Source organism: Varanus komodoensis, unplaced genomic scaffold (genome assembly GCF_004798865.1).
Source record: "Varanus komodoensis strain SLA01 unplaced genomic scaffold, ASM479886v1 scaffold3, whole genome shotgun sequence".
NCBI lineage: Eukaryota > Metazoa > Chordata > Lepidosauria > Squamata > Varanidae > Varanus > Varanus komodoensis.
In genome coordinates, this window is record NW_025335761.1 from 45,248,656 (window position 1) to 45,270,977 (window position 22,322).

The following is a 22,322-nucleotide window of genomic DNA, read 5'->3' on the forward strand; positions in this document are numbered from 1 at the left end:
ACTTGTTCTCAAAAGTTGCAAAGCATTCAATCCAATGAATCAGCCAAGTTTTAAGAGCTGTCTCACTGCTTAAGAATTTCCATTAAGAATTCATCATACACTTGCAATTACTAGGATCCAAGTAATTATAACCTACAACGAAATAGAAAGTATTGGAACACAAGTGTTTTTATTAGTGTTTCAACAATTTGTGATTAATCCAAACATGAGCATATCCCAGAAGAATTCTCAGAATTATATTAACACGATATAGTGTTGCAACCTTTTTCCCTCAAGCCAGAACTCTCTAGCTTTTAGTATCTGAATTAGAGGGCCAAAACTGATGAACCTTTTCACTGCTGTTGTGCCTCCATGGCAAGTAAAAGCTATGGTAAAAATGTTATGGTATAAAATGTGTGTCAGAAAACTGGTGACAACAACAGGGTAATCCTATTTTCATTATGAAGGAACATTTGTGTTTTTCCCTTAAATAAAGAATTGTCTCTGCCACAAACATATCCAACTAATTGCACTCAAGTGTGAATTCTTTCTTATATCAGTAAACTAAACTAAATGTTTCCAAGAATATGCAATCAGATATACATTTCTAGTTTCATAAAATGAGTTTGAGAACTGTGGGTCAACCTCAGGATAGGTTTATTTGTGAGTTACAGTGCCTTAGAAAAGTATTCATTATCCTTTGAATTTTCCACATTTTGTGTGTTACAGTAAGGAACTAAAATAGATCTAATTGGCATTTGCTGTTTTTACATATTTGAGCTGGGTTTTATATTTGTGAGCTTAAAACTGAGATTGATCCATAACTAAACTTCAACCAGTATCTTCTCTCCCCACCCAAAGTTTGACTTTAATTGGAATATTATTAACTAGTGGAATGATAAGCACATGCGTTTGGAAGAAAGCTAGAAATAACAACCACAGCAGAAAGCTGCACCAACATTCCTGGCTAAGAAATACTGACTCAAAATATCAGGTGCTAATGAGATAAGTGCACAGTATTATGATAAACTTGTTTAAAAAGACAGATTGCAAAGGGTACAAAAAAATTTAAAGATCAGACTATCTACCTTCTACCTGGGCCCTCAACATCCTCCTTCAGAAAATACAAGCCTGATGCTATAATCCATTGATGTGATGATATTAAGAGAACTGAAAAACAATAGCAGTATTCAAGCAGGAGAGAGACTCACACTTCAGTCTGAGCAACCTGATCAGCACAGTTATTTCTGACAGAAGGCAAAATGTAAGGTAGGTTGAATTTTTTTTTAGGTTGAAATTTTTTATTTAAATAAAACCATACTACAAAATGTAAGGTAGGGATTAGAACAGTCAATGTCTTTAAAATATTTGCATACTGAAAGACTCTGAAGTGGTTCTGCAACTCACAAGCTACAGAAACAATTAACTGTATGATTAGCTCTGACTTTGCATTGTTATGCATCATCATGAATAGGTGAGCCTTACAGAAACAGCCCTCAATACATATGCTCTACAATTGTGCTAATAAAATGTTGATATTCTCAAGGTCATGCCTACAAATCCAATTTACTGCCAGATTCAGAAGAAGACAAGTAAGCTGTGTTTATTACCTAAACTCCTGTTGCTACCTTGTGAGTCCTTCCTTGAAGAAGTACTGCTTGGAACACTGGAAAGTGAATCATATCTCTGCAATCAATAAATTAATTAATTAAAATCGAAAATGTGGCTGAGTAGTGAACAGAAAAAAAGCATCACATATGCAAACTTATGTAGGGAGCTTTTCCATGTGAGGCTGCTAATCCACTGTATCTGTTTCCCTGCAAAACTGAGACTGAAGCACTACACAAGGAGTGTTTCTTTGCCTGCTTTTCCACTACATAATTTATGTGTGGAACTGTGGTGTAGTGAACTAGCCTAACAAGATGAGAGAAGTTGTGCTTTTTTCATTTTCACCATTAACTACTGCATTTTTCCTGACCTAAAAAAAATTGCTAAAGCAAGAATAAGAGAGCAGAAGAAAGAAATTCTAATTTAACTAACTGGCTATTTTCCACTCCAAAATGCTATGGAAAAGGGAGAGAAGCTGCTATATTCAGGATTGCTGCCTATAACAATATCACAAGCAGCATCCATAGAAACAGAGCAAGTCAGAAGGGGTCTCCCGGGCCATCTAGTCTGACCTCCGGCACCAGTTGGCTCCGCTCATGACATGCCCACCATGTGCATGTCCAGCCTATCCTTGAACACCTGCACCGATGAGGCCTCAACGACCTCCCGTGGAAGCCCATTCCACACCCTCGGGGTCCTAACTATCAGGAAGTACTTCCTGGCATCTAAATGGAACCTTGGAGGCTCCAATTGCATGCCATATTATTGCCTTAAATTTTCTAACCACAATGTGTGTATTGCTTCTGGTACACAAAGAACACATGGGCAGGGAAGGCTGGGAGTGGGAAGGGAAGAATTTATCTATAGGTACTAGTAATTTCTCGTGTCTCAAAAGAAGCTATATGTTGCAGGAGCATTTGGGATAGTTCATCAGCAGCAATCATTGAACTAGATGAAATTCTGATTTCCTTAAGCATAACAAACTGCCTACCATCCAGCAGGTGGAGTAGCCAATGTTTACACCTTTTATGCTTTCAGAATTTCATTTATTACATTTTATTTATATTTATTTAAACTTTCATAAACTGTTCAATTTATAAAGCTCTCAGAATGGTGCACGAGATAAAAACCATGTAAAACCAAATTCAATATACATATTTGATATCAATAGATCACCAAAATACAATACAGTGCCAACAGTTAACAAATAATAATATCTAACACCAAATACTAACTAATTCACAGTATGCCAGTAACAATCTAGATAAAAACCAGTGTAAAATTGAATGATAGTATTTAGCAGTTAAAATACCAGGCAAATAAATCAGTTTTGTAAAATGTAAAGAAAGTTGGTGCCAGACACACCTCCCTGGGGAATTGATTCCACAGTTGAGGTGCCACAACCAAGAAGGCACTTCCCCTCAAGGCCACCTTCCTCACTTCTTGTAAAAATTGCTCCCAGAGAAGGACCTCTGTAGATAACCTTAGGGTTTGTTTAGGTGTGTATGTATACCAAATAGCCAAAATTCTCTAGGCAGTTTACAAAGAATAAAAACCTTAAAATGCATTATTCAGTATACTTACAAACATATAAACAGACAACACAGAGAGACATACACACATCTAAAATAATTTTAAACAGTTCACAACAAGAAAAATCCAGGACCTGATTAAAATCTTGTCGTATGTTGCCAGAGGCCTGAGAGAAGCAGTAGGTTCTAAGCTGCTGCCAAAAAGATAACAAGAATGGTGCCAGATGGGCCTCACTGTGGAGGCCCATCCAGTCCAGCCAGGCACCAATTAGCATTTCTCTTGGGGCACTGAGTGTTATGACTACAAGCAAGCCCTATCTTTTCCCAGTGCAGATCAAAATAAGTTCTAGGGAAAGACCTTGTTAGGTTTAATCCTTGTTAGGAACTGAACATTAGGTGCTATGAATTGTTCGTTACCTATATCTTTGCTACCCTAACCTCAAACATTTGCATATGAAATGGTTTTGTGACCAATGGATGTGCAAGAGGATGGATTAATTTTTAAAGTGATTCATAAGTGACACAACATTCTTAATATTGCTTGAAACTGTAAACAACCTAAGCATTTCATTATACACAATGTGACAACACATTTCTGGGTGGGGACAGCCTTTTTAATTATTAAAAGAATTACCTGAATAAATCGGTGGGGTGGACTTGTAAGATCAAACATAGAATGACTTAGAGAAGCAGAGGCTGGCAATGTGCTACTCCTTAAGTCACAAACTGGAAAAAGAAAAACTCAAGTTGAAATCTCAAGAACATCACAAGCAGTTGCACAGCTTTCACCTAGGATATCAGACTCAGAAGCAAGTAACACCCTAAGGATGGCCAGTTGCCTCTCAGCTCATTCAGAATTTGTGTGCTGATTATGGACCAGAACGACACAATCCAGTAGGAACGCTGCCTGTCAGCCTTGTTAAAATGAACGCAAGCCACACACATGTTCCTACTGTAGTTCTCTTCATACTGATTTGCATCCGCACAGAGGGGAATGCTCCTTTTGTTGAGTATTTTATGATTGCTTTGTTTCTTCTTCCTAAGCCATGTGAACTGTTCTTAGGCTCAGGAGAAAGAACACAGTGGGACATCTCCCTTGTGCAAATTCTTATTTCTTGCTTAACAGCCATTGGTTCATTGACTGAAGGTCAGCCTAGGGGTGTGAGTTCCACAAACAAGGTCATTTGAACAAAACAAAGAGCCTTCCAAGCTACATCTGTTCGTTTCCCACTTCTAGCAGCCAAGTTAACCACTATTTCTAAAATATGGTCTCTGGCTCAAGGCAATACCCTTTCCTTTTGACTCCCAGAAAACTGTGTATCCCTAACAGAGTAATTCTATGGTGCCTGGACAAAGTTGGAGACAGCACTTTGACCTCAGAAGGGTGAGTAAGAGATCAGATCCCTGAATCTGTTCTCTTGCAGCCAGTGGTGAAAGAACTGCACTGGCTGCCTCTCCAAGGTCTGAAAATTGACCTTGGAGCGGGGAAAGGGGGGGGGGCAATTCCATTACTCAGGAAGGGTAGGAAAAAGAGGCCAGACTCCTCCCTCCTGCTTCAAAGTACCCTCACTAGACAGGCTGAAAAGCCCTTCTTGTAAAAACCTTGGACATCAGAGATGTGGAAGGAAAGATCAGTGCTTCTGCTTCTCCTGCCTTGCTGCTTTCAGTTTAACTGGGCACAGGAGTTTGGAAGTCTTTATGTTCAGACGTTTCCAAGCAGCGAAGACACAATCCATAGCAGTGCAGCCTAATAGCCAAATAGGTCGGATGCTTAGTAAAGCTATCCATTAATTAACCTGGACTGCTTTCCTTCAAAGTCCTGCCCCTGATCAGTGTTGTCAGCAGCTGAGAGCTTGAAATTTTTGCCTTAAGACTGAACACAGATAGAACAACTCTCTTAAAATGTGCAAGATAGTTATGTTGATATGGATGTGTAAACTGCCTAGATGGACAGATTAGCTGGGGACCATGTATCATCCAAGTTCCTGAGTATGGTAAAAGTGCAGGAATAAAACACAAACATACAAAGGACACACTTTAGTACTTAGAGAGTACTATTTGATCTCCCTTCTACTTCCTCATCTGAGTGGAAACTCAGTCTGCCTGCTTGAAAAAAATTGCCAGAATGCAAAATGAGTAGCTATCAGCATTGGTGTCTATTGTAAATGGCTTCTATATTTACAGAACAGTGTGACTGTCATTTTGCTTAGTCACTCTGCTTAGTAGTCACCTGATAGCCAAAGCTCTCAAAGCAATATGCCTGAACTACAATAAAAATTATTAACACCCAGAATCAGAAAAGCAACTACACACAGAGTTTTAAGAAGTGAAGACTAAAATATGCACACAAGATACACAGCATACACCACCCCCTCTGGCACAGAAGCACCAAGCACACTAAGATCATCATTCCATGAATTTCCATTACTCTTTCCGTAAGAGTTTCATATGCATATTGTTTTGCAATCTTCCTTCATCACTTCATCACAGCCACCCTGCTTAATGAGCATGGAAAGAGTGACCTGCTCCCAATGGCCCACTCAGCACATGCCCAAACAGGGACTTCAGAGTCTTGTCTTTTGGATGCAAACACAACATGAACCTCTGGGCTGTATCAGATGTCCTACTACTCATTAGTCCACTTGCAGAAGGTGGAGACAAATAGCCAAAAATAAATAAATAAATAAGTAAGTAAGTAAGTAAGTAAGTAAGTAAGTATAAAAGGCGTGTTCCTAATGTTTACCTGAGCCATATAGTCTTCTATTGTCCAATTTCTCTGTGCGACACTGGGTCAGATCTGGAGAGGCAGGCAGTGGCTGCTGCTGCTGCATATAGAATGGGTTATACACCACATCAACCACGGGTCTTTGCTGGTAGGCACTGGCAAGTTCTGCTTTTCGATTACCAAAAGATGTTATAGCAGAACCTGCAAAGCATGAATTATATTATTAGGAAGCACAGCATTTTACTTAAATCTTCCATAAAGTATGAGCAGGAGGTCAACAGTGAAAAAACAGATGTTTCCTTTTCCTTTGCATTTCTGTGTAAAGGTCAGCAGCTGAGCTGGGAAACAGTCCTGCAAAAAAGATACACCATCTGCCACCCACTGGCAGAAGAGCTTGGAAAATGCATCTGCTGTGTTGGGAAGAATTGCTTTCCCCCAACAGAACAGCTCACCCCAAGGGTCTTCTGACTTTCTGACTGTATTCACATCTAGTGACAAGCCATACTGGGAACGGCACAGACATGGCTTGTTGTTATGTCCAAATTGAGCATCCTTGGTAAAGGACAACACATTCGGTTTCCATGAAACTTTGTGGAGAAACAATGGTTTGCTTTAAGATTTTCATGTTTCACCATGGTTTGTTGTTACATGTGAACCCAGTTACAATGCTACCATGTGGTTTCCACATTTCTGCTCCTGAGTTTGGTGGCAAGAGCAGTAATGCCTGGAACAGATGCTCTCGCATCCATTTTTCACCATCCTGTTCTGCCTAGCAACTGCTGAGGCAGCTGAAGCTGCAATTTGATTGGGTGCTTGATGCCGCTTTTTCACTCTCTGTGCTTCTTTCCAATGGCCAGCCACAGCTTTGGAATATCAGTGGCAGCAGGGCATCACACCACACCATTTCCAGAAGCAGTAACTGTGGAAGCGGCCACACTCGGTGCTCCTGTCTGGTTGTGCAGTAGTGCTTGGGAAGGCTGCAGGTTTGTGCTACTTGGGGAGCCAGCACTCCCTTCTTGTGAAGGCGGCTTCACACAAGAGGAGCACGAGAGCTGTACAAGGGCATTGCCCTGTGAATCCCAGGTCTGTCTCTCTCTCCCATCCTCCCTGCCATGCCTCCCTTTTCCCTGGCATTCCCGAGGACTGCCAACAAGCCCTCCCCACAAGAGCTGCTGGACAAACGCTGTCCTAATAGTCTGCCAGAAAGCTTTCCTGGACAGAGGCCCAGGAAAGCTGGCCCAGACAGGTGCCTTCTGGAAAGTCTGCCTGGCAGCACGTGCTCCCTCTGTCCAGGGGAACAGGTGCCCATGCAGAAGCCATCTGTGTTTCTGGGTGCAAGGTGAGGTGACCCCTGGCCATGTGTGTGAGTCCCGCACACAGGAGATAGACCTCCCTGTGCGTAGCAAGGGAGGGGGAAGAGGTGGCTGTGTGAGTATGACAGACAAATTAGCTGTAATCATTGGCCTTCAGTCTCAGAGGCAATCCAATTTGCCACAAACTCAGTGACAGCCAATCCCTGTGTGAATTAGGGAAACAGTCCTTCCCAAATGCCAAGATACGTAAAGATGGCACAGCTGAAGCTAGTGCTAGCCAGGCTCAATTGGAGCTAGAGCATGTCGCTAGAACAATGGGAGGGGCAGAGGGAAGGGGAACAGATTGTTTAGTCAGCAGTATGAAAGTTAGGACCCTGTGTAGTTTGGGTGGGGTTAGCACGAGAACCTTGCTTTGCTTGTGTGTGCATAGTCCCCTTTATTCCTGAAGAAAGCTGCCTCCTTTTGAAGATGCTGTCTCCACAGATCTGTTACTGGTCAGGCACAGCAGGCAAGCTCACTGCCTTACAAGGTTTCCCAGATTTGGGTGACAGGTGTGTGCTTGCATGTTGCCACAGAGCAAGGCAGCAGAGGGAAGCATTCCTGCAGTGCTCCTTTAAAGCAAGAGTTGCTTCATAGAGCAGAAGGAGGAGGGAAAAAACCCCCAAAAGGCAGCTGCCTGAGCCATGTCCAGCGAAGTGTACGGGCCAATGAAAGAGAGGAAGGCAACACAGACAGGAGCGGTACAATGATGCTGAGTCACAGTGGTGATACCAGTTGCCATTTGGAAGGAAGACAGAGAAGCGTGGAAGCCTTGCATGCTTACAAACCGCATCTTACACCTTGTATCCTGCATGAATGTATGAATGCAGGATACAAGGTGAGATACCATGCTGCTCACTAACCGTACATCACTGCTTTGCATTATGGGCAAACAGAGCCTCTGTACAGCATTTCCAGAGAGGGTGCTTTAAGGAGGCAGCAGGGAAATCTATTCAATCGATTCAGTTGCAGATGCCTAAATCTGCATCCAACCTAACATGAAAACACAAACAGAACACTTCTGATGGGTGAGCCTCTTGCTGTACAATGTCCTTTCTTTACTTCAGATGATACTATCTATAGGAATGGATAGGATCTTGTACTAAAATGCAAATACATTAAGATAAATTGGACTGCAATAATCTTTAAGTTACAGGTTATAGCTTTAAATAAAGCTATAGTTAATGTTGCTCCCTGGCTTTTTTCTCCATTTATATGAAGAGAGGAACAAAGTGCCTGGGTATGGTTACACAAGTTTCCTCATATGTCAGCTAATTAAACTGAGATTTCATTGTCCCGGTGTGGCCACTTTTGAAGAATCAAATTCTAAAGTGTAGTTAAACATTTTAGATCTGTTTCAGCAACAAGAAGAAAGTCCAAGCATTCTCTTTTTCTAAATTTTCAACTGCATTATGTCTTTTTGATATATAATCTTAATTTTGCAGGGTTTTCTAGTCCAACAAAACATTTGGCTTGGTTTTCAATTGCAAGTTCAGGAATGCACTGCACAGGGAAACTTCTGTCTTGCAAAATCCACCCTGGGTTGAGGGTGGTTGAGGACTGGTGCATGAATTTCACAATAAGATACTGTTCTCTCACTCAAGAATTCCAGAACTAGAACTTTAAAAATGACAAACAAAAGAGCACATTGTCATGGAAACTTTATCTGCCTGAAAAAAGAACTTGGCTGTACCTTCCAATCCAAACTAGCTAGTGGAAATAATAGTAGAAATTTGAATGATGGCCTGAAAAATAGATCTAACTCTACCTAACTTCATACTCTTACTGGCTCACATATTTAGAGAGGTGAAAAAGAAGTTGAAAAACCTAAAACCAATCCCAATAAAAGTCAGAAGCTTTCATTTGAGGCAAACTGTCACAAAACCAGAAGAAAGGTGGTTATCTTTACAGCTGTGTGTCTTGCACAGGCCCTTTAAGGCATGAAGTGGCCTACAAAGCAATCTAAAACAATACACAAGAATATATTGCTCAAACCTGGTGATATCAGTGATATTTGAGAATGGTATTTTTGTTCATTTTTACTTCAAATCTGCCCCATTTACAGCTTTGAAAACAAATGCAAATAGGAGTGTAATTTTCAAGATAAACATTTAAAAATGTTATCTAAAAGAAGTGCATTTTTAAAACTGCACATTTTAAAAATGTGCATGTTTCTACTTGCACCTAGGGAAGACTGCACATTTTGAATGTGCCATTTTAAAAATGAACACACTTTGGTTTGGAAAGAAAAAAAGTTCATGTTCGGCAGCAAGAGAATACTGATGACCTGGACTTCACTGATTCTCCAATATGTCACTAAAATTCATTGCAATTGTAGGCTAACTTAGGACAACACCACCATTAACTTCCTCAGAAGAAACATGGATATCCCCCATCCTTGTACAAATACATGTAATGACAGCTACCAAACAGTTCTTTGGGTTCTTTACCTTGAATTCCTCCAAGATGTCCACTACCAAAGTTCTTGGGCTGAATGTAGGCAAGCTTGAACTGAGGAACCACAAAGGGTACTTCCTTGCCAGCTGGTGGAAGCTTGGAAAGAAGATAATCTTCTGAACAGCCCACCTGAAGTTTCACTGATGCAGAAGACAAGGGAGGTTTCTCCACAATATTTGATCTGTACTTGGCTGCAACTTCAGATTCCTTCTCCAGGGAGACTGTTATTAAACATAAGAAGCATGACACGCACATTCAGCCTTCAATGAGCAGCCTGAAATGATCTTTTGTGTTTTAATGGGATCAGGGACAAATAGGTTGTTCCATCCTGTTGTTGCATTAAGAGAAAGGGAGCAGCAGATACTAAGTAAAACAGTAGCACTAGATGTAAACTACTGTATCCCAATTGTGTTTTCCAGTTACAGCAGCTGATTCAAGTAAGGTTTAGGATGGTGATTAATAAAGGTAAGCTATTGATCAACTCAAAATTACAAGCACTAAACATGATTCTTACCTTTATAATAACAAAAGGTCTTTGAAAAAGTAACTCAATAACTGGGGTTAAATAATTCAATTTCAAGTCAGTCTCTGTCTCTGTATCTCTCTCTCACACACACACGTATGTAGAGAAGGAGTGTTGAACTTCAAATTCGTGAGCCTGTTATAACTGATCTACATCCCAATCCTGACTTAGGGTACAGAACCTTGGGGATTCCTTGGATGACTCCCCACATTTTCTATGACCACTGGGTGTTCAGTGTCTTCCCTGTTTTTCTACACAGGTTTTTCTTTCAATTCTGAAAGAATGAAACATCTCTCCTAAGGCTTAGTTACTGGCAGAAGAAAACTTAAGCTAAAAGATGTTTGCATTTTGAATCCTGTCACTTTGGCATTTGACCCCATTCTTTCTGTCTTCACATCACTCACCCCCACGATGACCCCGCCCCAAGAACTTCAGAAATGAATTCAGTCCTTGAGCTGAAATAAGTTCAACTCCTCAGTGGTACAGAATGGAATAACCATGATCAGATGAGAGTTCAGCAGTTATGACAATGTAGGTAAACCAGAAAAATGTCAGTTACATGCAGTCATCAGATTTAGCAGATGGGGAAAATACTATCTATCCTAGGATAATAATGTTTGCTACACTAGTATTAGGGCTGACACTGCAATTTCAGATGATCAAAAAAATTTGAATCAATTGATGGCTCAGTCAGTCATATCTGTATGCCTCTGCACTAACTTAGTCACAAGTTTTTAAGAAAACAGTATCCTCTCAAGTGTTTGTAACTATTACATGCTGCAGCAGAACGTGAGAATGACCATAATGCATCCCACCTGCATTATTACGGTTGTTGTTGCTGATAATGTCTTGGAAATTTTTCTTAATCAATTAATTTAAACCATTTATTGAATTGGGCCTACTGCCCTAAATGTATATATAATTTGTGCTCTGCATTTTAAGGATCACATATCATGAGATGACAACTAGATAATCACCCATTCTACAGGGGGTGCTTCTAGGTGAGGCCTTTGTTGTGCCATTGCCCTACCTCATTCATGGAATTTTAGTGGGGATCCAGATGACATCTTCTTCCCCTTGTAACCCTTCCAGGTTTCCCTACCATTTCTTCTGTCTTTTTTCTTACCACAGAAGATACAGTGGGTATGTGTCTGTGTGTGTGGGGTGGGGGGGGGGGGGTCAACTAATTGTACAATGCCTTCTGAGTGGAGTCTTCCATACAAAGTACTCATCAGCTAATTCCTTCATTCCTTGTTGCTGTTTTACAGTATATACCAATATGTCCATTCAAATATTTTTCAAAATATGATGTTTAGCTGAACTCACCATCATGCTTTTCTTTCTCAATACACAAACATGCCCTACAACAGTTCTTGATGCATTCGGTTGCCATTACTGCTTCTAATGCAAGATGGAATATGTACAGCCAAGGAACCAATGTAGAAATCAGCCCTGAAAATTAATAATCCAAAATACAGTAATTTAGGTGAAATCTTTGTTTTTGATAGCATTTCCCCCACTTTGTATACTGTTCTGTTCAGTGGTTAGGAGCACGACACCTGAAATAAAACAAGATGGGTGGCATTTACTTCACTGAGGACAATGTTAAGTACAATCTCGTCATTATTAACTTATTTATATCCCACAAACTAGTCATTAACTAATAAACACATTTAAATACTGTGGTACCTTGGCTCATGAACGCTTCAGTTCACAGCCAAATCAGGTAGCGAACAGAAGTTTCTGAAACATTTTGCCTCAGGTCGCGAAATCTGCATCGGGTGACGATTGTGGGCACGCTGGTGGTGGTGATGAGATGGGAGATTCCCCCCCACCCAGTGCTCCCACTTCAAATTTTTGTGTTTAAAAAAATAGTTACAGAACAGATTAACCTTATTTACATTGAACCTCATAGGGAAATTTGACTTGGCTCATGACCAATTTGGATCATGACCAGAGTCCTAGAATGGATTAAGTTTGTGAGCCAAGGTACCACTGTAATATGTTCAGGTCACAATATGTCAGATCAACTCAAAAAGCATGACTTGAAAACATGATTTTAAAATTATATTAAAAAATGTATAAAAAGCAAAACAAAACAATAATATAACATGTCCCCAACAATAGCAATTCAGTATTTGGCACAATGGACCACAACTCCTTTTGAGTCAGGTCTTGCAGCTACTTCTTAAAGCCATTAGGTGAAGCTCTTTAACTGACCTTCTAAGGAGGCTGCTTCACAGCAAAGGGACCATCACTACAAAAAAGCCCTATCTGTTACTGAGTTCAGGTAATAATTGAGCAGGGTACCTGTTCACACGGGAAAGAATCTACTGGGGGAGTGTGTAGATAAGTGTGTCTCAAGCTATGAAGGGAATTAAAGGGCGGGGGGCAAAATAGCCACATGCCCTGAAGCCTGTAGAAACCAAACAAAAACTTTCATATTGTCCTCTTTCCAAGTCTCTGTGCCCATTGTAACATCCCACTATGGTGCTCCTGACAAATGATTCCTCCCATATTCACTTTGAATATGAGTCTCCATTCTAGCCTTGGAAACAATTTTTACATATTGCAGATATACAGATCTTCCCAACTTAGGAAATATATTTAAGCTATTTTTTTAAAAAAGCATCTCAAACTGAGTCTTAGCAAGAGCTATAGAACTGTGGTTTTACATCGCAAATTTTCATGCAATGGAAAAGTACCAAAAATTACTACTACAGTCTTGTATTTAACAACTTGGCTGCCCTAGGAAAATGGCCTGCCCACGTCCCTCATGAGTTACACAGAAGCCAAACAAGCTAGAACAGGATGGATCATAACGGGCTGGTCAAGCTGGTAATGATCAATCACTCTGCCTGCTCCGCTGCTATGTCGCTTGGTGGAAGGCAAATACTGCTGTTAGGAAGGCAGCAGCCTGTATTTCCATGTGGGCCATGGAGATGGCTTTCTCTTCCTTCACAAACGGCATGGAAATGCAGACTAATATATTTTGTTAGCATGCTAAGCCAACCCACTATTGTGTGAAAGTGCCTGCTAGCATCATCATTGAAATGTTCCTTTTATTGCTAATAAGAATTTCCTCTTAACCAATATACATTTATAAAAGTCCTCAAAATCTGAAGAATTCAATGGTACTAATATCAGATTTTCTTACCAGCTGGTACTACCATGCACACTGCAAGATACCACATCTTTTTATTTAGATTTCTCATGCAACCATTTATCTCATGTCAGCTTTCACACGCACTAGTCTTTTGCTTGTATCATATTCTAAATAGATGACATAATTTATATGAAATTGGGTCATCCACACACACAAAAGCATGCAAGCTTCAAAACATCTGTTTAATTTACTCGAAAGAGTATATAAAAGGGAACATCTGGAAACATTATGAATATTTTATGATAACAACAACTGGATTCTTACTGAAAATGTACTATATATTTTCTCTCTGCCTAGCAGGACTAGAACAGCATCAGCGCCTGTCCAAATTCCTAGCAGCAAATTAACACACATGCAGTAAACTTTGGAAAAGCCTTTTACTTTCATATCAGAGTCACTGATGCATGAGGCTTTAAACCTCAAAACTAGAGAGGCAGCTCCAGGTGGCAACTTGAACTTGAACAGAGATTGGCATGGTTACATAAATGCAGAGGCCACAGCTCAGTTCAGTAGAGGGCACACCAAGTGACCAAATATGCCATGACATTTCCTCCTAGGAGAATTGTGTTGAGAAGAGGCAGCAAAGACAGCTGAGCATGGGAGACCTGTGTTCTGCTCCTTCTGTTGCTGCTCCCACTGGGAAACAGGAGACTCATCTAAAATCATGGCAACACTGCAAAGGCTCTTCAGGCATTCTTTATTTCCCAATGAGAGGGGTACTGAAGGAGGCCATTGGTCTGCTTCCTTTTCATTCTCTTTAACCTCAGTAGCCCCAAAAGCTAAAAGTAGAGCATAAATCTATCTTTCCCCTCTTCACTCTCCTCCTCCCACTGGGAAATAGATCTGCCTGAGGGCTATCTATGCTACAGCTGTAGCTCAGTGGTAGCATATGCAGCTTGCATGCAGTTGGGGTTAAGCAGCAGGCTTCTGCAGTGAAACTATGTGTTTTTATCATCTGCTGTGCATTAGTGGAAAATCAGCCAGCTAAGAGATCATTATGTATACCTTGGAGAGAACTCCACCCTCTCCTTGTCAAGTCTGCAAATATGAGACAAGAATAGACTACCAAAGTGACAAAAAACAGAACATCGGTTGATGAAGGCTGTTTAGAAAGGTTGGTTATATCATTAAAACTTAAAAACAGTGGGTATTATCTCTTATTCCAAAGATCTAGCAGATAGACATTCTAATTTAGGTAATTCCTGTTATTTTACTAAGGCAAATGCTAATAGAAATATCTCTTCCAGATCATGTAAAGTACTAGTTCCCCTCTACTCTGCCCTAGTTAGAGCTTAGTTTGAGTACTGCGAACAGTTCCGAGTATTACAGTTTAAGAAAGATGCAGATAAACTGGATGCATATAAGCTGGAAAAGGGCAGCAAAGGTGAACTGGGAACTGGAAACAAAGTCCTATGAGGAGAAACTGAAAGGACTGGACATGTTTAGCCTTGAGAAGAGAAGACTGAGAAAAGATATGATAGTACTCTACAAGTATTGAAAGGGTTGTCACCCAGAGGAGGACCAGAATCTCTTCTTGATCATCCTCAATCATTCTCAATCACCAGCAGGGCATAAGTTAGAGCAAGCCAGATTCCAACCAAACATCAGGAAAAACATCTGGACAGTTAGAACAATAACACAATAGAACCAATTACCCAGAGATATGGTAGGCTCTCCCACACTGAAGACCGTCAAGATGCAGCTTGGCAGCCCCCCGTTAGGGATGCATTAACTTAAGAATTCTGCTCTGAACAAAAGGTGGGTCCTGATGGCCTTATTATCCCCTTCCAAGACTGACATTCTCGTGGGAAAGCCATTGTGTCAGTAGCCAGCAAGCCACAGTACGTATTTTCTCCAGATGCAATGGTTCTCCTTTGGTTCCCTGTTCACTGCTACCCACTATGTTTTAATCATTAGTGATCAGTGTCCATAACTAACTCTTTTAAAGCCTCAGGCAAAACTTAGGGGGATCTAAGTCAGAACATTCTGTCCTTAACTCAATTATACTTATTGCTAGAAATGCTGAATGACATTTCTATTCTGGATGGGAGTTGCATATTAGCCAGCATGCGGCCTTACAATTGTAGCTGGTTTTTTAAGCCAGGGAAATGTGTGCAAATTGTGGTTGGAATTTACATAAATTTCCTGGCTTAAAAAAATGCACATTGTAGCCCACTTTGAAACCAGACATCCCAAAAAGTACCGTGACTTGCCTGGCTTTCAGCTCTCCCTGTAGGAAAGGCCACAGTAAGAGGCAAGAGAATAAGTAGGTTGTAATACTGAAGAAGAAAAGCAAGTCCAGGGTCTCTTCTCAGTGGGACTTTGATACAGTACAAGTCCTTGGCAGGGTCCAAGATTTCCCATTACATTAGCCCTGATAGGATTGCCTCACTCACAGCAAATATGTCTGTACAGACAGCTTGCTTTGATTTCCCAATCAAAATATTCCTCTAGATATTCTAAATATCACACTAGTGCTAGCAAGCCTCTTTTTTTGTTTGTTCACAATGTACTGAGCTTGAAATGAATACCTCACCTCTTTCTGCTGGTAGCCAACAGTAAGACACAGAGACAGTGTATTCTTTCTCCACCCCACTTAGTTAGAAAATAAGTTAACTATACAGTATATCACAGAAGTGAGTACACCCCTCACATTTTGTAAATATTTTATTATTTCTTTTCATGTGACAATCCTGAAGAAATGACACTTTGCTACAATGTAAAATAGTGAGTATACAGCTTGTATAACAGTGTAAATTTGCTGTCCCCTCAAAATAACTCAACACACAGCCATTAATGCCTAAACCACTGGCAACAAAAGTGAGTACACCCCTAAGTGAAACCGTCCAAATTGGGCATTATTAGCCATTTTCCCTCCCCGGTGTCATGTGACTCATTAGTGTTACAAGGTCTCAGGTGTGAACAGGGAGCAGGTGCGTTAAATTTGGTGTTATCACTCTCGCTCTCTCATCCTGGTCACTGGAAGTTCAACCTCATGGCAAAGAACTCTCTGGGGATCTGAAAAAAAAGAATTGTTGCTCTACATAAAGATGGCCTAGGTTATAAGAAGTTTGCCAAGACCTTGAAACTGAGCTGCAGCATGGTGGCCAAGACCATATAGCGGTTTAACAGGACAGGTTCCACTCAGAACAGGCCTCGCCATGGTTGACTAAAGAAGTTGAGTACACATGCTCAGCGTGATATCCAGAGGTTGGCTTTGGGAAACAGATGAATGAGTGCTGCCAGCATTGCTGCAGAGGTTGAAGGGGTGGTGGGTCAGCCTGTCAGTGCTCAGACCATACGTCGCACACTGCATCAAATTGGTCTGCAGGGCTGTCGTCCCAGAAGGAAGCCTCTTCTAAAGATGATGCAGAAGAAAACCCGCAAACAGTTTGCTGAAGACAAGCAGACTAAGGACATGGATTAGTGGAACCATGTCCTGTGGTATGATGAGACCAAGATAAACTTATTTGGTTCAGATGGTGTCAAGCGTGTGTGGCGACAACCAGGTGAGGAGTACAAAGACAAGTGTGTCTTGCCTACAGTCAAGCATGGTGGTGGGAGTGTCATGGTCTGGGGCTGCATGAGTGCTGCCGGCACTGGGGAGCTACAGTTCATTGAGGGAACCATGAATGCCAACATGTACTGTGACATACTGAAGCAGAGCATGATCCCTCCCTTCGGAGACTGGGCCGCAGGGCAGTATTCCAACATGATAACGACCCCAAACACACCTCCAAGACAACCACTGCCTTGCTAAAGAAGCTGAGGGTAAAGGTGATGGACTGGCCAAGCACGTCTCTAGACCTAAACCCTATCGAGCATCTGTGGGGCATCCTGTAACGGAAGGTGTAGGAGCGCAAGGTCTCTAACATCCACCAGCTCCATGATGTTGTCATGGAGGAAAGAGGACTCCAGTGGCAACCTGTGAAACTCTGGTGAACTCCATGCCCAAGAGGGTTAAGGCAGTGCTGGAAAATAATGGTGGCCACACAAAATATTGACACTTTGGGCCCAATTTGGACAGTTTTACTTAGGGGTGTATTCACTTTTGTTGCCAGCGGTTTAGACATTAATGGCTGTGTGTTGAGTTATTTTGAGGGGACAGCAAATTTACACTGTTATACAAGCTGTATACTCACTATTTTACATTATAGCAAAGTGTCATTTCTTCAGGGTTGCCACATGAAAAGATATTTACAAAATGTGAGGGGTGTATTCACTTCTGTAATATACTGTAAATCAGGAGTGGGCAGCTTATGGTCCTCCAGATGATTTGGCCTACACTTTCCATAGTTTTTCATCTTTGGCTATGCTGACTAGGGCAATAGGAGTTGTAGGCCAAAGCATCTGGAGGGGTACAAGTTGCCTACCCCTGCTTCAGATAACAACAGGGCCCACTCAACTGTGGCTCCCAAGATTATGAAAGGAGTACCCCTAGTGAGGCCTGCCTGGCTTCAACATTGTTATCTTTATGGCTCCAGTTTAAGATTTCCCTTTACTTTTGGTATTTGGCAGCATACAATAAGGTTTTCAGTTGGGTCCTGGAATTTCTTGCTGTTAATTTTAAAAAATATGTGTGAGAGATCTATTTACATGTCTGTATGTAATTCTTATATATGTGCAATACTGTATTTTAAGGTTTTTAATCTTTGTGAACCACCTACAAAAGTTTGGCAGTACAGAAATGTAATAAATACAGTGAAATAGGCAATTGTTTTTGGGCAAGATCCTTTGGAATGCTGCAGCTTATTCCTGCTGTCATGAATCAGTCAATACTGCCTAAAGGATGCTTCATAACTTTGCTGTTTCCCATAAGAACATAAGGCGAGCCAAAGGTCCACTTAATGCAATATTCAGTGGCAAACCAAGCAGGGCATGAGTGCCCATGTTCCCAACACACTGCTTCTGCTACTGGACATAGCATAAAGCCATCAGGATTATTAGCCATTAATAGCCTTTTCCTCCATAAATTTGTCCAATCCCTTCTTAAAGCTGTCCAAATTGGTTCCCACAGTAAAATATGTAAGCCACAAAGGACAGTCATACTTCTTGACATATGTGGTGGGCTACCCAATATGTTAGGGCTATTTGATACATTTTGACTATACAAATGCCCTTTATACATATTTATGAGAAAGGGTGAAATCGTATAATGAGCAAGTGGACATCCACTCATGCAACAGTACCTTCCCCATCTCTCTTCTATTCTGCAGCCTTCATGACACGACCTGCTTTGGAGGACTGCTCCAAACAGGAAGAGAAATCATCACTTCCTTGTTCCAATGATAGAAGATCCATCAGTGGGAAGGGTTGATTGGATATCATCTAGAATAGTCCAGTGTAATTTAATTGAACTATCTTGCTATGCAAGATATGGAATTACTCTAAGGGTGCATGAGAAACATTTATGTGCAAAGTTATCTCAGAATAGCCCATCTTTGGCCTGCGTGAGTTCTCAACTGTCTACAGTGGAAATGGGGTACAATGCAATAAGCAGAGACTAGGTTGTCCCAAACCTGGTATTAGCACAGCTCTCTTTAGCATTCTCATTCTTGCTGTGAGACACAGAACAAACACTGTCAGGAAGGCACAGATGGACCTTTTACTTGAGCCTGACTGACAGCTTGCTAATGCAGACAGCCTAGGAATAACCCATGATAAACATTTTTAACCACCATTGGTGGTTTCAAGATCTCATGCAGCTACCCCCAAAATTCCATAGCTAATTTATCCCATGAAACACTTTAAATATTTTTGTGCAGCACAGCTATAACACAGCTAACTTTTCCTTTCCTAAATATGAACAGACAGCTTTTTCTTTTTGCAAGAATAAGACTGGCAGCATATGGCCTTGTTGTTACTACGCCTAGTTTCTGTTTTACAAGGAAATACCTTTAAATAAAATGTGCTTCTATAAGGAAATAAGCTTAATTTTTACAAAGGGGGAAAACCTCTAAAAAATGTCATGTTCATATAAACACACACTGTGCTATTAAGAAAACATCATGCCAAGAGCAGCAGCTGAAGACACTCCATGCATCGCAGGTTTTTTTAAGCAAGAGGAATATGTACTGTACAAATTAGATATATCAGAGACAAAAAGGTACAATTGCATTTTATTGACATGGCAATATCAATGGCAAGGTGTGATATGCAGTGTTGGTTTTGTCTTAAGTGTTTCCCTTTTTTTTAATGACCCACCCACCTCAACTATGTCAGGGCCTTCTCCCTCAACTTCCTAATAAGGGCAGTGCTATGGGTTTTTTAGAAATGCAAAACATGAGATATGTTCAGGTATGCTGACTGGACTGATAATGAGAACTGCTCTGAAAAATGGACCAGGCAAGTCTTATTTTCCCTGCATTTTAAACATTAGTATTGTTTTTAGTATTGATTTTATATATTATTGTGATGCTGTGTCTTATTTATTCATGTTATTCCAGCCGTGAGACGCTGCAAAGGGTGGGATATAAAATAAATAAATATACCATTTATTAGATCAGCAGCTAATGGTAAACAGGAGCATCTACTCTGAGCCCAAACAAGACTTTTGCGAATCCTTAAAAAAGTGGTCTGCACATACCCACAAGGCATCATCACTCTGTGTGTCTCACTATAAAACCAGTACATTAAGCAACCAAGGTAAGCCATGCTGGATGAGACCAAGGGTCATCTAATCCAGCATTTTGTTATTCAGTGGCCAACCAGCTGTCCATACAAAAGCCTTAAGCAGGACATAACTATAATAACAGCCTCCCAATTGTGTCCCCCACTAGCTGCCTCTGGTACTGGAGATAACATATAGCCATCAGGAGCAGTAGCCACTTATCACCTTATCTACCATGGATTTGTCAAATACTCCTTTAAAGCCATACAATTTGTTGGCCATGACAACATCCCCTCGAAAGAATTCCATAGATTAACTATATGCACTATGTGAAGGAGAACTGAATCTCTACCATTTAGCTTCATGGAATGAACATGAGTCATCTTACCCAGCCCTTCTACCTTCCAAATCCAGAAAAGCAGGTTTCCAGATATACAGTGCTACAGAATTATTTCAAGAGCTATCTTAAAGGAGAAAAGACAGAGAGAAATGGTGAAATCCAAACCCATAAGGATGACATCACAAGGAATGGCTCAATTGCTTCAGAACAATCTATTTAAACACAGGACGCATTTCTCATATCACAGAAAGAGCCAGTAGCAGACACAGAAGTACCATAAATGTACATTCCCTAAGCTCTACATTCTTCCAGTAGAGCTTAGGGAATATGAATTCAACAGATTTATGTGAAGCTAGCAATAGGTGAAGTGATGGTGCAAATTCTTCAGTGTTCCTAATTCCTCATAGAGGCGGTGTGCACACTAGTATGCACACTAGCCTTTAGCCCTGTTCAGATTGCCTGAGAAGAACAGGAGTGTGCCAGGAGATGCACTGGGCCTGCTTTGCCCACAGCTTCTTCGTGCAACCAGGTCCATTCATTCTACACCTGACCTTCACATTCACTTCATACACTGAGTGCAAAGCTCTGAAATACATCAGGTTGAATGTGCTTAGAAGCCTCTTCACAATTAAGAACCCTAATTATGCTATCAGAAAACCTGAATAGTTCCTGAAAGCTGGAAGAATACTAGATATGTTCAAATAGATGTGTTTGGAATCTGGTTTCACAATTTGAATCTGTCTGCACAGATACATTGGAGTACGGCTGCAGTACATGCCAAGCCCCTACAGTCTGCACACTCACATTTTCAGTCTCAAAAACTGACTATGGCTTTTAAGGGGGGGGGGATAGCATTTTGAGTTGTAAACTGGTGATGCCAGTAGTTTACTAATTTGCAATACAATAATGTATTGTATTTATACAATAATTTTATAATTTTAATTTTATATTTGTAAATCAATGTATTTTTTGTATTTTTATATTTAATGGTAATTTATTATGTGCTATTGTATTTCAATGTATTTTATCATGTTGTAAGCCGCCCCGAGGTTTCGGCAAGGGGCGGCATAGAAATGTTATAATAATAATAATAATAATAATAATAATAATAATAATAATAATATTCTTTTCGGTGCCAGGTGAAAACCTTTTTCTTTGAACGTCATTTTAGAATTAATGATTTCAGAAATTAACAGTCTTTTTCTTATTTAATTTTATCTGATTGTATTTTTTTGCTATTTCTTATTCTTATTTATTCTATTTACTGATGTTTTATTGTTGTTTTAATGTTGTAAGCTGCCTTGAAACATTGTTGCAAAGGATGGCATATAAATGTTTTAAATAAATAAATGGCTGTAGCTTTTCACAGAATTGCTCAAAATGTGAAGATGTATTAGCCACTTTGAGGGAGAAGAAGCCTACCAAATTTCAGACACTTTAGTGCAGCTCTGTCTGTGCTGGAGAGCTTTAGCAGCTGAGGCTTTCAAACAGGGTTGCCCTACTCCCATTCTGAGCTTTTGCATGCAATTTGCAGCGTTGTTTTCGTCCAGGGCAGAGTCACACATGTAGTGTTAAACATAGTGCTTGGGGCAAACTGTACAAACCTACCTACTTGTAAAGTCCTCAGAGCACCAGCACCCCTGTCAGAGAGAAGGTATGTACTTCCTCCTTATCCTGTGATTCAGAGCTGCAAAGTTGTCCAGTTCATCATGGTGGTTTTACATAAGGAACAAACATGCAACTGTTCATCCAGCACTAACCATGTCTGCTTGTAAAATCCTCAGTGCGGTCCTCTTGTTATTTCAGGGAGAAGCATGTATACTTCTCACCTCCCACATGCCTCCCAAAAGCAGGATGATTAAGCATAAAAATGATAGGTTGGTAAAGTAATTACTTGGTTAACAGCCAGAGTTGTCAGTCACAAAATTGCACTATCCTCCTCTCCCACTCTGGTGTTTGTGCTGGGATCTTAAATGTAACCAATTGTGGTCAAACTACCTTTCAAAGTGGATCTGAAATTCACTACACGG

At 40.6% G+C, this 22,322-nt stretch overlaps 1 protein-coding gene across 5 annotated transcripts in view; it reads right to left on the bottom strand.

Annotated features, from left to right (window-relative positions):
• TC2N (tandem C2 domains, nuclear) overlaps positions 1 to 22,322 on the bottom strand; it is a 47,572-nt gene that overhangs the window by 11,604 nt on the left and 13,646 nt on the right. For 3 of the 5 annotated variants that reach the window (XM_044435959.1, XM_044435961.1, XM_044435960.1), the window contains exons 2-6: positions 11,503 to 11,628; positions 9,647 to 9,874; positions 5,863 to 6,045; positions 3,754 to 3,845; positions 1,590 to 1,665 (exon numbers count right to left, since the gene is read on the bottom strand). In XM_044435959.1, the coding sequence (XP_044291894.1) occupies positions 1,590 to 1,665; positions 3,754 to 3,845; positions 5,863 to 6,045; positions 9,647 to 9,874; positions 11,503 to 11,569 (646 nt within the window). In that variant the 5' untranslated portion in view covers positions 11,570 to 11,628. Of the gene's footprint in view, positions 1 to 1,589; positions 1,666 to 3,753; positions 3,846 to 5,862; positions 6,046 to 9,646; positions 9,875 to 11,502; positions 11,736 to 18,531; positions 18,551 to 22,322 lie in introns of those variants that run through there. The other 2 variants (XM_044435962.1, XM_044435958.1) reach the window with 2 other exon arrangements.